Here is a 16,700-nt window from a genome sequence, read left to right as displayed (position 1 = left end):
TAATGATGAAAAAGGCAAGCTGTAGAAAGTAGTCAAACAACATACGGTCTGACATTGTCGTATGGAAAAATGTCTCCTAGAAGTCATAAAATGGCTGCAGCGTCTCCAGACTTGTCTCTCATCTCATCGAGCACATTTGGAATGGTATTGGTCAACAACTGCAAAAGGAGCTGCCAGCAGCGGATCTTGATGATTTACCCAAATGCATTCAGCTTGACCGAACATACCTCAATCATCCATTAACAACCTCATTTATAGCAGCCAAAGTGTGTAAGTGCGGGGATTTCTGCATGTGGCGCTCATACTCGATTCTCAATAAACTGAAATGTTTTGAAAATTTTGTTGCCATTTTTTTTATTATGCATATCCTTAATATGTCTATTGATCCGGTATTTTCCATAATTCCACGACTTTTCCTTCTCACTGGTGCAATTATAGTAATAAAGTGTATAAAAACGGATTAGAATCCTGTTTAGAAATGTTTCGACTTTGACCCTAGTTTCTTTTATGAAGCACCAATCTGACCAAAGTGCAAAACCAATCACTTTAATTGTAATTGCATCATATCTACACCTAGGTGATGTGTTGGAGTTTTGACTGTTGTCAGCATGCTCAGACTCAAGCTATGTGCGCACATGTGCGCTCTGCACCGCACGCAAAAGGTCTGAAAGCTCCGTTCTGAAGCGCCTGGTGCCTGCAGAATTCGTGTGCTCTGCATGCTGCCTCTCCCTATAGACAGCATGCAAAGCGCACGAAAGAAGTGACATGTCACTTCTTAGAATGCACGCTTCGGGCAGCAGCTGAATCGCTGTGTTCTAATAGGCCACGTGCGCACGTCTCATGCACAATCTTCATAGATTATGCTGGGGACGCAGGACGCATGCAGTTACGCTGCGGTGCAGAACGCAGCGTAACTGCATGCAATACGCACACGTGCGCACATAGCCATACCGTATTTCCCCAAAAATAAGATACTGTCTCATATTATTTTTTTGCCCCGAAAAATGCGCTAGGGCTTATTTTTGGGGAAAAACAGGATGGGGGTACATTTATTCCCCAAGAAAGGCACAACCCCCCTCAGTACAATCATACATACCAGACCCCGAATGTCTACGGTGTACAGTCCTCCTGCGACTTTGGCAGGTGCTCCCAGTGGGTATGTGCTAAATCTGTGTTTAAACGCTTTCCTACAACCTCTACTGCTAGGCAGCACCACGCTTGCATTATGGATGCCGTTAAGGAAGGCAGCAACAGTCCTGTTTTACATTAGATTGGCTGGAATTTATGGTCCCACCAAGACTGCCTGTTGTAGTCAGCTTTTTGCTGTAAGCATTGGGTGGTGACACACCCTATTTAAACCTCTATCATCTTAGTTTTTATTTCCCATGTGTACGGCTTAGGCCGGTGTCCCACTTGCGATTGCCTTGTGTGTATCTCGCGCGAGTTTCGCGGTGCCTCACCCGTCATGGACTCAGAGTCTGTTCACAGGAGTGTCTCAGCTGCATAGAGATGCATGTAACCGACCCACTCCTGTCAGGAGAGTGTGAGTCCGTGACGGGTGATGCACCGCAAAACTCGCGCTAGATACACGCGAGGCAATCGCAAGTGGGACACCGGCCTTAGTTTAGCTGGCTTTTGGTGTCTCCCTGTCTAGTTCCTGACCTCAGCTTGTATTTTGACTTTCTCGATTTTTCTTACAGCGGTAGGGTTGAAGATATGGCACCTAGATTTGAATGATGGGCCTGCACTCAATGGCGCTCTAAGGAGGACACCTCCACAACACTGGACAGCCTGTAAGGTTCCCAAAGGATAGAGCCTAGTATGGCCAATATAGGGAGATCATTTCCATTAGACTCACCATTTCTAGAGAACACCTCTGTATGTTATACACGGTGTGCCAGCCCTGTAAGGCAATATTCACACGTTGCGGTTTTTTTTTTTAAATTTTCTTCAACGGGCATAACCTGTTCTCTTGACAGTAAAAAAGCTGCTTACAAAAAGTAGGTTTTGCTTCAATTATGCTGCTTTGATGGTGCCTTTTTTGTGTGTTTTTTTAGGTGAGGATTATATGTGTAGTTTGTCTATACCAGTGGTTCCCAAACTCAAGTCCTCACGACCCCCAACAGGGCATGTTTTCAGGATTTCCTTAATATAGCACAGGTGATGCCTTGATAATGATTCCATCACCTGTTCAATAGTAAGGGAATCCTAAAAACATGACTTGTTGGGGGCCATGAGGTCTGGAGTTTGGGAAATACTGGTCTATAGTATATGTTTAATAAAGTTAGTTTCATTCACCAGAAATGCAACAAAAAACGCATTTTTGCATTTGCTCATTGCTCTTTAATATGAAAAAAATGCTGAAAGAATTGACATTTCTTAGTTACATTTTACAGCAAAAGCCGTAAACAGCTTACAACACAGCAAAGATGGGGGTAGACATATGATTGTTGCAACTTTTGCAGCCGCACAGAGGCCCAAATGATGAGAGGGCGTACTTGTATCTCCAAAGCAGCAGGAGGCTTCTATCATAGACAAAACTACTTTGGCTACTTTGTCTTTGGCTACCAAGACCCATATACTGGTCTTCCACAGGGCCTTTATCTGGCTGTATTCCTTACTGAGAAAAGGGATCTCATTTTTGAAAGTTATCAGTCAGGAAAATGAACAAAACTTTTATTGCCAAGTCATTAGATATACCACGAAACACTGTGGAGACCAGCATCAAGAAGTGGCTTAAATTTGCCATAACAGTGACATTAGCTAGAACTAGACTTCCCTCAAAAATTGATAAAAAGACAAGAAAAAATTATTTGGGATACTGCCATATGGCCTACAGAAACATTAAAGGAGCTGCAGGAATTTCTGTCAAGTACTGGTTGTGTACTGAATGTGACTACAATCTCCCATATTCTTTATATGTCTGGCCCCTGAGGTAGGATGGCAAGATGAAAGCTTTTTTTAATGAACATAAACATCCAAGCCTGCATATGTTTTGAAAAAACCTGCATCAAGACTTCCAAAAGCTTATGAGAAAACGTGTTATGGTCTGGTGAAACCAAGTTTGAAATTGTTGGCCATACTTCCAAAAGATATGTTTGGCACAAAGCCAACACTTGTGCATCACCAAAATATCACCATACCCACAGTGAAGCATGGTGGAGGCAGCATTATGTTTTGGGCTGTTTTCAGCAGTTGGAAATGGGGCTTTAGTCAAGGTGAAGGAAAGAATGAGCAGTTCCAAATATCAGTTAATTTTGCATCAAAACCTTTACGTCTTTGCTAAAAAGCAAATGATAAAGTAATTACACAGCACGTCAAGGACCATAAGCGTACTTCCAAAATAACAAACGAATGGCTTCACCAGAAAAAGAGTAACGTTTTGGAATGGCCAAGCCAGAGCCCAGAACTGAATTCTATTGAAAATGTATGGATGACCTGAAGAGGGCGCTGTACAGAGGAGATGCCCTCACAGTCTAACTGACTTAGAGCTACTGCAAGGAAGAGTGGGCAAAGATTGCCAATTCTATATGTGCAATGCTGATAGACTCCTACCCAAAAACACTGAAAGCTGTTAGAAATTCAAAGGGTACTTAAAGTTTAGAGTAAGGGTGTGCATATTTATGCAATCAAAAATGTCCAAGTCCTGTGCTGAACCAGCCTCTCCCAGGTTTTCCACACTGCTTTCCTGACTACTCCATTGAAACAGCCTTCCTCAGCTTTCCAGGGTTCAAAACCCAGTTTTCTGGAGTTGTATCCTGAAGCAGCCTTGCCCAGTTTTCCATGTCCACTACCCAACTTTCCTAAGCTTTGGCAGATGCAGCGTTCCTAAGCTTTTTAAGAACTACCAAGCAATTTTCCCAAGATTCTCGCTAAAGCAGCCTTTTCTAATTTTCTATCCCCCAGCGTTCCCAAATCCTCCACTGATGCAGCCTGCCCGTTTTATCACCCAAGTATTCAGAACCCCCAGGTAAGCAGCTTTTCCAGCTTCACCAGGTCCACCACCAAATTTTCCCACACTTCCCCATTGCTCTTCTACTGATATAGCCTTCCCAAGCTTGCTTAGATCCATCATCCAGCTTTCACAAGTTTTCCGCTGAAGCAAGCACCCCCTGCTTAACCAGATCCACCACCCATTTTTCCCAAACTTCCCCACCAGTCCTCCACTAATGAAGCCTTCCCCAGATTTCTGTGCTCCTCCACCCAACTTTTCCAGTTCCTTCATTGATGCAGCTTTCCTTAGCTTCCAAGTACTCCACTGAAACAGCTTTCCGGAGCTTTATCACTGAGGTTTCCCAGAGCCCCTCCAGTTAAGCAGCCTTTCCCATATTTCTGTGATCCCCTACCCAGCTTTTCCGACTTCTCCAGTTAGGCAGCATTTCCAAGCTTTCTGTGATCCATCACCCAGCTTCCCCAGTCCTCTACTGTCCTTCCGAAGTTTCCCTGGTCTACCACCCAGCTTTCTTAAGTCCTCCGCTGATGCTGCCTTTCCGAGGTTTCCCAATTCTGTAACCCATCTTTCCCAAGTTCTCCACTGATGCTGCCTTTCACAGATTTCCGAGGTCCACCACCCAGCTTTCCTTAGTCCTCTACTGAAGCAACCTTTTACCACTTTCTCAGGTCCATCACCCAGCTTTCCCCAGTCGTCCTCTGAAGCAGTCTTTTAACATTTTCCCAGGACCACCACCACCACTTAGCTTTCCTAAGTCCTCCCGCTGAAGCAGCTTTTTACCACTTTCCCAGGTCCATCACCCAGCTTTCCTGAGTCTTCTGCTGAAGTGGCCTTTTATAATTTTTCCCAGGTTCATCACCCAGCTTTCCTGATCCTCCGATGAAGCAGCCATTTACCATTTTCCCAGGTTCATCACCCAGTTGGCATTTACCATTTCCCCAGGTCCATCACCCAGGTTTCCCAAGTCCTCCGCTGATGCTGTCTTTCCCAGGTACAGCTCCATCACCCAGCTTTCCCAAGTTCTCTGATGATGCAGTCTTTCCCAGGTCCAGCTCCATCACCCAGCTTTCCTGAGTTCTCCAATGAAGCTGTCTTTCCCAGGTATAGCTGCATCACCCAGCTTTCCCAATCCTCCGCTGACGCTGTCTTTCCCAGGTGCAGCTCCATCACCCAGCTTTCCCAATCCTCCGCTGACGCTGTCTTTCCCAGGTGCAGCTCCAGCACCCAGCTTTCCCGAGTCCTCCGCTGACGCTGTCTTTCCCAGGTGCAGCTCCATCACCCGGCTTTCCTGAGTTCTCCAATGATGCTGTCTTTCCCAGGTACAGCTGCATCACCCAGCTTTCCCAATCCTCCGCTGACACTGTCTTTCCCAGGTGCTGCTCCATCACCCAGCTTTCCCGAGTTCTCCGATGATGCTGTCATTCCCAGGTGCAGCTCCGTCACCCAGCTTTCCCAAGTACTCTACTGACGCTGTCTTTCCCAGGTGCAGCTCCATAACCCAGCTTTCCCAATTTCCCGAGTCCTCTGCTGACACTGTCTTTGCCAGGTCCATGGCCATCACCCAGCTTTCCTGATCTCCAGTCCTTCCCTGATGCCGCATTCTCAGCTTTCCCGAGTCCTCCGCTGACACTGTCTTTCCCAGGTCCATGGCCATCACTCAGCTTTCCGGATCTCCAGTCCTTCACTGATGCCGCATTTCCAGCTTTCAAGAGTCCTCTGCTGACGCTGTCTTTCCCAGGTCCATGGCTGTCACCCAGCTTTCCTGATCTCCAGTCCTTCACTGATGCCGCATTCCCAGCTTTCCCGAGTCCTCTGCTGACGCTGTCTTTCCCAGGTCCATGGCTTTCACCCAGCTTTCCTGATCTCCAGTCCTTCACTGATGCCACATTCCCAGCTTTCCTGAGTCCTCTGCCGACGCTGTCTTTCCCAGGTCCATGGCCGTCACCCAGCTTTCCTGATCTCCAGTCCTTCCCTGATGCCACATTCCCAGCTTTCCCGAGTCCACAGCTGACACTGTCTTTCCCAGGTCCATGGCCATCACCCAGCTTTCCTGATCTCCAGTCCTTCCCTGATGCCGCATTCCCAGCTTTCCCGAGTCGTCTGCTGACGCTGTCTTTCCCAGGTCCATGGCTGTCACCCAGCTTTCCTGATCTCCAGTCCTTCCCTGATGCCGCATTCCCAGCTTTCCCGAGTCCTCTGCTGACGCTGTCTTTCCCAGGTCCATGGCTGTCACCCAGCTTTCCTGATCTCCAGTCCTTCACTGATGCCGCATTCCCAGCTTTCCCGAGTCCTCTGCTGACGCTGTCTTTCCCAGGTCCATGGCTGTCACCCAGCTTTCCTGATCTCCAGTCCTTCACTGATGCCGCATTCCCAGCTTTCCCGAGTCCTCTGCTGACGCTGTCTTTCCCAGGTCCATGGCTGTCACCCAGCTTTCCTGATCTCCAGTCCTTCACTGATGCCGCATTCCCAGCTTTCCCGAGTCGTCTGCTGACGCTGTCTTTCCCAGGTCCATGGCTGTCACCCAGCTTTCCTGATCTCCAGTCCTTCCCTGATGCCGCATTCCCAGCTTTCCCGAGTCCTCTGCTGACGCTGTCTTTCCCAGGTCCATGGCCATCACTCAGCTTTCCTGATCTCCAGTCCTTCACTGATGCCGCATTCCCAGCTTTCCCGAGTCCTCTGCTGACGCTGTCTTTCCCAGGTCCATAGCCGTCACCCAGCTTTCCTGATCTCCAGTCCTTCACTGATGCCGCATTCCCAGCTTTCCCGAGTCCTCTGCTGACGCTGTCTTTCCCAGGTCCATGGCTGTCACCCAGCTTTCCTGATCTCTAGTCCTTCACTGATGCCGCATTCCCAGCTTTCCCGAGTCCTCCGCTGACGCTGTCTTTCCCAGGTCCATGGCCGTCACCCAGCTTTCCTGATCTCCAGTCCTTCACTGATGCCACATTCCCAGCTTTCCCGAGTCCACTGCTGACACTGTCTTTCCCAGGTCCATGGCCATCACCCAGCTTTCCTGATCTCCAGTCCTTCCCTGATGTCACATTCCCAGCTTTCCCGAGTCCACTGCTGACACTGTCTTTCCCAGGTCCATGGCCGTCACCCAGCTTTCCTGATCTCCAGTCCTTCCCTGATGCCACATTCCCAGCTTTCCCGAGTCCTCTGCTGACACTGTCTTTCCCAGGTCCATGGCCATCACCCAGCTTTCCTGATCTCCAGTCCTTCCCTGATGTCACATTCCCAGCTTTCCCGAGTCCTCTGCTGACACTGTCTTTCCCAGGTCCATGGCTGTCACCCAGCTTTCCTGATCTCCAGTCCTTCACTGATGCCACATTCCCAGCTTTCCCGAGTCCTCTGCTGACGCTGTCTTTCCCAGGTCCATGGCCGTCACCCAGCTTTCCTGATCTCCAGTCCTTCACTGATGCCGCATTCCCAGCTTTCCCGAGTCCTCTGCTGACGCTGTCTTTCCCAGGTCCATGGCTGTCACCCAGCTTTCCTGATCTCCAGTCCTTCACTGATGCCGCATTCCCAGCTTTCCCGAGTCCTCTGCTGACGCTGTCTTTCCCAGGTCCATGGCTGTCACCCAGCTTTCCTGATCTCCAGTCCTTCACTGATGCCGCATTCCCAGCTTTCCCGAGTCGTCTGCTGACGCTGTCTTTCCCAGGTCCATGGCTGTCACCCAGCTTTCCTGATCTCCAGTCCTTCCCTGATGCCGCATTCCCAGCTTTCCCGAGTCCTCTGCTGACGCTGTCTTTCCCAGGTCCATGGCCATCACTCAGCTTTCCTGATCTCCAGTCCTTCACTGATGCCGCATTCCCAGCTTTCCCGAGTCCTCTGCTGACGCTGTCTTTCCCAGGTCCATAGCCGTCACCCAGCTTTCCTGATCTCCAGTCCTTCACTGATGCCGCATTCCCAGCTTTCCCGAGTCCTCTGCTGACGCTGTCTTTCCCAGGTCCATGGCTGTCACCCAGCTTTCCTGATCTCTAGTCCTTCACTGATGCCGCATTCCCAGCTTTCCCGAGTCCTCCGCTGACGCTGTCTTTCCCAGGTCCATGGCCGTCACCCAGCTTTCCTGATCTCCAGTCCTTCACTGATGCCACATTCCCAGCTTTCCCGAGTCCACTGCTGACACTGTCTTTCCCAGGTCCATGGCCATCACTCAGCTTTCCTGATCTCCAGTCCTTCCCTGATGTCACATTCCCAGCTTTCCCGAGTCCACTGCTGACACTGTCTTTCCCAGGTCCATGGCCGTCACCCAGCTTTCCTGATCTCCAGTCCTTCCCTGATGCCACATTCCCAGCTTTCCCGAGTCCTCTGCTGACACTGTCTTTCCCAGGTCCATGGCCATCACCCAGCTTTCCTGATCTCCAGTCCTTCCCTGATGTCACATTCCCAGCTTTCCCGAGTCCTCTGCTGACACTGTCTTTCCCAGGTCCATAGCCGTCACCCAGCTTTCCTGATCTCCAGTCCTTCACTGATGCCACATTCCCAGCTTTCCCGAGTCCTCTGCTGACGCTGTCTTTCCCAGGTCCATGGCCGTCACCCAGCTTTCCTGATCTCCAGTCCTTCACTGATGCCGCATTCCCAGCTTTCCCGAGTCCACTGCTGACACTGTCTTTCCCAGGTCCATGGCCGTCACCCAGCTTTCCTGATCTCCAGTCCTTCCCTGATGCCGCATTCCCAGCTTTCCCGAGTCCTCTGCTGACACTGTCTTTCCCAGGTCCATGGCCGTCACCCAGCTTTCCTGATCTCCAGTTCTTCCCTGATGCCGCATTCCCAGCTTTCCCGAGTCCACTGCTGACGCTGTCTTTCCCAGGTCCATGGCCGTCACCCAGCTTTCCTGATCTCCAGTCCTTTACTGATTTCCCAGCTTTCCCTGATGTACCATTCATCTTTCCCACATGTTCCCTTCTGTACTGCGGATGACACCAGACCTGATTAGTGATGGTCTCTGCCGCCATGATGCTGTTGATTTTGATATAAATTCTATTTGATTTATTTTCTATTCTGCAAACTTTGTTTTTTCTTCCACACAGAATTAACCATTTGTTGCTGACTACTTGGCAGCTGCTGGATGCACAGTGTCATCAGGAGGGGCACATGGAGGGGTGCTGGGCATGAGCCTGCTACAGTTTAGGTCTCATTGGTAGAAGTTACAAAGGAAGTTGCTGCTTCGTTTCACCCTACTTTCCACCTGTTGCTAAGCAGACTCCCCCTCCCCGGCCACAGCCACCCACTCCCACTTGTTGCCAGGCAGATTCCTCGCCCGTGACGTGTCACAACGTTTCGTTTGTTTATTTATACATGTAACAAACCTGTGCGGACGTGCTGATTCGATTCCATTGTGACGTCACGGGGGCGTGCCATCTCCGTGGCCACGCCCCTGTTGTTTACCCTTCGCTGTACAGTGCAGACTGTGATGAGCTGCCTCTGGTTGTCTAGTCGTCCCGACGGATTTAGAAAAGCTCGAACGTGAAGGAAAAGCTGCCTAATCCGGCGTCTACGATAAGGCAAGGAGCCAAAAGTGAAGGTCTTTATGGGAGGGAAGGAAGGGGAAGAACAATAACAAAAACAATTGAATCACTTTGTAACCTGACCACCTCCACACATCATCAACAGTATAGGACCGCCCTCTACTCTTCCTGGAAAACAGGGATCCAGCTGTGGCCAGACTCACCCCACTCATTATTACCCCAAACAGACCACTGGGAAACATTTTAAGGGTCTGTAGGACTCAGTGACTCTGGATCTAAAGCAAAATCCCAAGAACTATTGCTACAAATATTTACTAAACTGATCGAATGTTCCGCATTTTCCCATCCTATGATCTGTTCGGTCAGAAATCCTAGGAATAGAATAAACTTATTGTATGGTCTTCATAGGATCCTTGTGTTAAGTCTGGACCAGGAATCTAAAAGGGCACAATGAAGACTGAAATCTCAACAGCTGCTGCTTTCATCACCAAGCTCCTCAAACAAAGCGGGCTCATAGAGGAGAATCAACTGCAACAGTTCTGCCAGTCCTTGCAAGAATCCATGAAAGGTAAGGGGGCCGGAGCCAAGCAGATGGCAATGTTATTTGTAATGGTTAATATATGCCAAAAACTCCCAAGTAAATCCTTTCTGATTTTATCAACACTTGATTACGTTTTGTGTATGTCTTTGTGAGGCTTAAACCTAATTGTAATAATGAAATGTCATCAATATACCGGATGGAGTTTTGTGATTCATTGAAAATAGTAAAATGAGTTGTATTTTGTATATGTCAGTGGTATTTTATAAACAAGTAGCTGTATTTTGTAAACAAATAGCTGTATTTGTAAATAAGTCAGTTGTATTTTGTATCTAATTGCATAGAGCCACATTGTGGTGTTGACCTACTTTCCAACCAGATCCTCTTTATTGTCTCTTTGGCACTGGACTTTTGCCGTGTTCCTGTTATGAAAACTATCCGCTGATCCATATTGATTGGGCTGATACAGATAGATATAGATGAATGGATCGCGGCACACAAAACATTGCAGTTTATAGCAACCAAAACAATTGGTCAGAGCTGCCAAGGGGCCTGTAGAAATTCAGATCGCTCTTGGCTTTGTGCGAAAGGGTTCATATGGAACTAATCTCGATCGTGTGAATGAATATTCGGCAATATATTTTAGAATGAGTCTGAGGATTGAATAGTTATATTGTGATGAATAGTTGCTAATGTTGTGGGTTTTTTTTTTCCTTCTCCCACCCCCTTTCAATTCCAACCCTCTCTTGTTTCTCCTCCTACACCTCCCCACTCCTACTTTCTCCTCTTTGTCTCCAACAGATCATTATAAACATCACTGGTTTCCGCAGATTCCATGCAAAGGATCAGGGTATCGCTGTTTAAGAATCAACCACAAAATGGACCCCTTGATAGGTCGTGCGGCTGGACATATTGGCCTCAGCCATCAGAGACTGTTCCAGTATCTTCCCAGTGAGCTCACAATGTGGGTCGACCCATTTGAAGTTTCCTATCGTATTGGAGAAGATGGATCTATCTGTGTGTTATATGATGGATCACCAGCAGTGGGCAAGCCCATAGAAACCCACTCTAGCTGCAAAGATGCACTTCGGATGGGACGGCACAGCCCCTCCAAAAATTACAGCATGATGACAGTTTCTAGTTAAATATACAGTTAAAAAGAACATTTTAATTGTACGATGATGTATGTTTCCCCATTCACTCTTGTCTTCATAAAATTAGATGAAATTGAACTGCCCCATCCTCGGCACTTAGAGCTAAAATAGTAGTACTGCCAGGCCTCTCCTTTCTTTGTGTTAAAGGTGAGCATAGAAACGTAATTTGGTGTAAAAGGCGCTTATTATTATTATTTTTTTTTCCTCCCCAGGTGGAATTGTATATTGTAAATGAAATATTGAGTCAAGAGAGAATTTATATTTTGGCATTACCCTTGACTCTTTTTAATAAAAAAAAATATGTTTTATTATTGTTTCTTTTATTATCCTCAGGGAAGTTAACACATTAACATCATCTTATTAAAGACACATTGCTGTGACTACAGATGGTGCTCAAATCCAGATCTGAGCAAGTCTCCTTAAACATTGTATCAAGTCTCCTTACACATTGTATCAAGTCTCCTTACACATTGTATCAAGTCTCCTTACACATCGTAGCAACTCTCCATACACATTGTATCAAGTCTGCTTACACATTGTAGCAAGTCTGTGTACACATTGTATCAAGTCTCCTTACACATTGTATCAAGTCTCCTTACACATCGTAGCAACTCTCCATACACATTGTATCAAGTCTGCTTACACATTGTAGCAACTCTCCATACACATTGTATCAAGTCTGCTTACACATTGTAGCAAGTCTCCTTACACATTGTAGCAAGTCTCCTTACACATCACCTGGGAAGTGTCCTGTTGTCTCTCCAGCATCAAAAAGGGAAAATTGCTTATTTTTCCTTTGTTTGAGAGACCCGCATTTCTTATAACCTTCAGTATTGTTCAGGCTTTATGCCCAGATGCATTATAGGATGTAGCAGAAGGAGGGATTCATCTCATGCCTGTTTTCTTCACTAGCAAAACTCAGTGGATAGATTGCCACTCACTGTTGCCATGATATTGCGTATACTGGTGAACCTCATTTAGTGACCAGTGTCAGGCAGCTGCTGCCAAGGCTAATAAAATAATGGGATGCATTAAAAGCGGTATAGATGCTCATGATGAGATCATAGCTTTACCCCTATACAAGTCACTAGTGCGTCCACACTTTGAATACTGTGTACAGTTTTGGTCTCCGGTGTATAAGAGGAATATAGCTGAACTAGAGAAGAGCAACCAAGGTTTTTAAGGGAATTGGTGGACTGTAATACCAAGACTGGTTATTAAACTTGGGGTTATTCAGTTTTGGAAAAAATGAAGGCGTAGGGGAAATTTTATACAAATGTATAAATATATGAGAGGACAGTACACAGATCTGTATAATGATCTTTTTACACCTAGGGCTGCGATGGAGAAAAGGGGGCATCAACTACGTCTAGTGGAAAGAAGGTTTGGTCATAATCACAGATGCAGATTCTTTACTGTAAGAGCAGTGAGAGTATGGAACTCTCTGCCACATCATGTTGTAAGGGTTGGTTCAATAAAAAGTTCAAGGAGGCCTGGATTCCTTATTGTAGGTTATGGGTACTGAATTCTGTGATCCAGGGAACTAGTCTGATTGCCGTATGTGGAGATAAGAGGAACATTTTCCCCTAATTTTATGCTATTAGCATCTACATCATGGGGTTTTTCCTTCCTCTGAATCAATACATGAGGTTATAGGTTGCACGTTGTTGGATGTGTGTCTTCTTTCAACCTTAAAGCAATAAAACTAATATCTGTCAGCCAAAATGTCATAGCTATGCCCAGCCAACTTGTGTTCTTTCTTTAGAGACAGAAATGTACAAATTGCCCTTCTAAACAACGTACACACTTTTAGAGAATATTGAGTTAAGGAGGGGTCCTTTGTTCGGGATCCTAATTTTTTTTTTTTTGCTTAGAAAAATGGGTGGTCCGTTCTTTGAAGGATCTGCACTCCATTACACAGATAACACAGGGATCTAAGGGTTAATGTTTCTCCTTCTGGAGAGTGACAGGAGACTTATATCCCATAGATTCCAGTCTGAAGCCTCTCATACAACCCAAATGAGATCTCATGCTTTGCACTGATGAGGGGCAACACACCTGAAACACTGCAAATTGAGATTCTGGTTTGTCTTTTATCCTAAGGCCCCTTTCACATTGCGTTTTACCTTCCGTTCACAGGTCCCGTCGGAGCATCCGTCCGAACCGCCCCTCCCCCACTCTGCCAAGCGTGTTCCAGACGCATGCGCCCGGCAGGGCCATTCACTGCTATGGAGCGCACTGCGTTAGCGTGTGCTCTGTTTTGTGCCATTTTGTGCACATATACGTTTCTGCAGATGGACACCCGAACGTAGTCCACCTACGTTCGGGTGTCCATCTGCAGAAACGTATATGAGCACAAAATGGCACAAAACAGAGCACACGCTAACGCAGTGCGCTCCATAGCAGTGAATAGCTCTGTCGGGCGCATGCGTCTGGAACACGCTTGGCAGAGTGGGGGAGGGGCGGTCCGGACGGATGCCCCGACGGGACCTGTGGACGTAGAGAAAAACGCAATGTGAAAGGAGCCTTAGTCATGTAACAAGGCTCGTTCCAGGGTCAATATTATCTTTTAGGATTGTTACTTCCAATAGATGGTACTAGGGTTCAAGTCCTATTCTTCTCTGAAGGAGAAGTTTGAATAACTTTCATTGTAAGAACTAAATTATAACTAAAAATCTTTCACTTTAACACACTATTCTATAAAGGATGATTTAATATAAATATAATATATACAGAACTACTTGATCCCGGGGCAAAAACCCTTTGTTTTTTATTTTTTAGCAAAAAAGCAGAAAAAGACTGGGTGAAAACGCAAACTATAATTACATCTGTATTTTACTTTAATCACAAAATGTGCTTGGAGGATAAGGAGTTCAGTATTGGACTGGTGGAATGGATTCATGGGGCTACAAATCACGACTACAAGGTGCAAAATATTAGATGCACCTGACGCTTTCCTGCTGCCTATACAAATAACAATACATATTATAACTAGTGATGAGCGGGCACTACCATGCTCGGGTGCTCTGTACCCGTAACAAGTGATGAGCGAGCACTACCATGCTCGGGTGCTCTGTACCCGTAACAAGTGATGAGCGAGCACTACCATGCTCGGGTGCTCTGTACTCGTAACAAGTGATGAGCGAGCACTACCATGCTCGGGTGCTCAGTACTCGTAACTAGTGATGAGCGAGCACTACCATGCTCGGGTGCTCAGTACTCGTAACTAGTGATGAGCGGGCACTACCATGCTCGGGTGCTCAGTACTGGTAACTAGTGATGAGCGGGCACTACCATGCTCGGGTGCTCTGTACCCGTAACAAGTGATGAGCGAGCACTACCATGCTCGGGTGCTCAGTACTCGTAACTAGTGATGAGTGAGCACTACCATGCTCGGGTGCTCAGTACTCGTAACTAGTGATGAGCGGGCACTACCATGCTCGGGTGCTCAGTACTGGTAACTAGTGATGAGCGGGCACTACCATGCTCGGGTGCTCAGTACTCGTAACTAGTGATGAGCGAGCACTACCATGCTCGGGTGCTCAGTACTGGTAACTAGTGATGAGCGGGCACTACCATGCTCGGGTGCTCAGTACTCGTAACTAGTGATGAGTGAGCACTACCATGCTCTGGTGCTCAGTACTCGTAACTAGTGATGAGTGAGCACTACCATGCTCGGTGTGCTCAGTACTGGTAACTAGTAATGAGCGAGCACTACCATGCTCGGGTGCTCAGTACTCGTAACTAGTGATGAGTGAGCACTACCATGCTCGGGTGCTCAGTACTGGTAACTAGTAATGAGCGAGCACTACCATGCTCGGGTGCTCAGTACTAGTAACTAGTGATGAGTGAGCACTACCATGCTCGGGTGCTCAGTACTGGTAACTAGTGATGAGCGAGCACTACCATGCTCGGGTGCTCAGTACTCGTAACTAGTGATGAGCGAGCACTACCATGCTCGGGTGCTCAGTACTCGTAACTAGTGATGAGTGAGCACTACCATGCTCGGGTGCTCAGTACTGGTAACTAGTGATGAGCGAGCACTACCATGCTCGGATGCTCAGTACTGGTAACTAGTGATGAGTGAGCACTACCATGCTCGGGTGCTCAGTACTTGTAACTAGTGATGAGTGGGCACTACCATGCTCGGGTGCTCAGTACTCGTAACTAGTGATGAGCGAGCACTACCATGCTCGGGTGCTCAGTACTTGTAACTAGTGATGAGTGGGCACTACAATGCTCGGGTGCTCAGTACTCGTAACTAGTGATGAGCGAGCACTACCATGCTCAGGTGCTCGGTACTCGTAACTAGTGATGAGTGAGCACTACCATGCTCGGGTGCTCAGTACTTGTAACTAGTGATGAGTGGGCACTACCATGCTTGGGTGCTCGGTATTAGTAACTAGTGATGACCGGGCACTACCATGCTCGGATACTCAGTACTCGTAACTAGTGATGAGCGAGCACTACCATGCTCAGGTGCTCGGTACTCGTAACTAGCAGTTAATGCTCAGACGGGTGCGACTTGAGTACCCGAGTATAAGAGACGTCAATGGGGAACTTGAGCATATTTCCAGAAGAAGTATACGAGTTGAGCTGCTCTGAGTGTCTGCTTAATAAGAGTACCGAGCACTCGAGCATGGTAGTGCCCGCTCATCACTAGTTACGAGTACTGAGCACTTGAGCATGGTAGTGCCCGCTCATCACTAGTTACGAGTACCAAGCATGGAAGTGCTTGCTCATCACTAACCATTACGAGTACCAAGCACCTGGGTATGGTGGTGCCCGCTCATCACTAGTTACGAGTACTGAGCGCCTGAGCATGGTAGTGCCCGCTCATCACTAGTTACGAGTACTGAGCACCCGGGTATGGTGGTGCCCGCTCATGACTAGTTACGAGTACCAAGCACCTGGGTATGGTAGTGCCCGCTCATCACTAGTTACGAGTACTGAGCGCCTGAGCATGGTAGTGCCCGCTCATCACTAGTTACGAGTACTGAGCACCCGGGTATGGTGGTGCCCGCTCATGACTAGTTACGAGTACCAAGCACCTGGGTATGGTGGTGCCCGCTCATCACTAGTTACGAGTACTGAGCGCCTGAGCATGGTAGTGCCCGCTCATCACTAGTTACGAGTACTGAGCACCCGGGTATGGTGGTGCCCGCTCATGACTAGTTACGAGTACTGAGCGCCTGAGCATGGTAGTGCCCGCTCATCACTAGTTACGAGTACTGAGCACCCGGGTATGGTGGTGCCCGCTCATGACTAGTTACGAGTACTGAGCGCCTGAGCATGGTAGTGCCCGCTCATCACTAGTTACGAGTACCGAGCACCTGAGCATGTTAGTGCCCGCTCATCACTAGTTACGAGTATTGAGCACCTGAGCATGGTAGTGCTCGCTCATCACTAGTTACGAGTACTGAGCATCTGAGCATGGTAGTGCCCGCTCATCACTAGTTACGAGTACTGAGCACCCGGGTATGGTGGTGCCCGCTCATGACTAGTTACAAGTACCAAGCACCTGGGTATGGTGGTGCCCGCTCATCACTAGTTACGAGTACTGAGCGCCTGAGCATGGTAGTGCCCGC

General features: G+C 47.7%; 1 protein-coding gene across 2 annotated transcripts; it reads left to right on the top strand.

Moving 5' to 3' along the window:
* The first annotated feature begins 9,331 nt into the window (after positions 1–9,331).
* Positions 9,332–11,421, top strand: LOC142249237 (protein BTG1-like). 2 transcript variants are annotated; one of them, XM_075320857.1, is made up of 3 exons: positions 9,332–9,456; positions 9,829–9,988; positions 10,760–11,421. In XM_075320857.1, exons 2-3 carry the CDS (start codon positions 9,871–9,873, stop codon positions 11,101–11,103), a joined length of 462 nt encoding a protein of 153 aa, XP_075176972.1. In that variant the 5' UTR covers positions 9,332–9,456; positions 9,829–9,870; the 3' UTR covers positions 11,104–11,421. The 2 variants fall into 2 exon arrangements, with proteins under 2 accessions (XP_075176972.1, XP_075176971.1); XM_075320856.1 differs by having other exon boundaries at positions 9,333–9,988.
* Positions 11,422–16,700: the final 5,279 nt, after the last annotated feature.

This window comes from Anomaloglossus baeobatrachus, chromosome 8 (assembly GCF_048569485.1).
Source record: "Anomaloglossus baeobatrachus isolate aAnoBae1 chromosome 8, aAnoBae1.hap1, whole genome shotgun sequence".
NCBI lineage: Eukaryota > Metazoa > Chordata > Amphibia > Anura > Aromobatidae > Anomaloglossus > Anomaloglossus baeobatrachus.
Note: the sequence above shows the minus strand (reverse complement) of the source record. Positions and strands in the feature narration are given on the sequence as shown.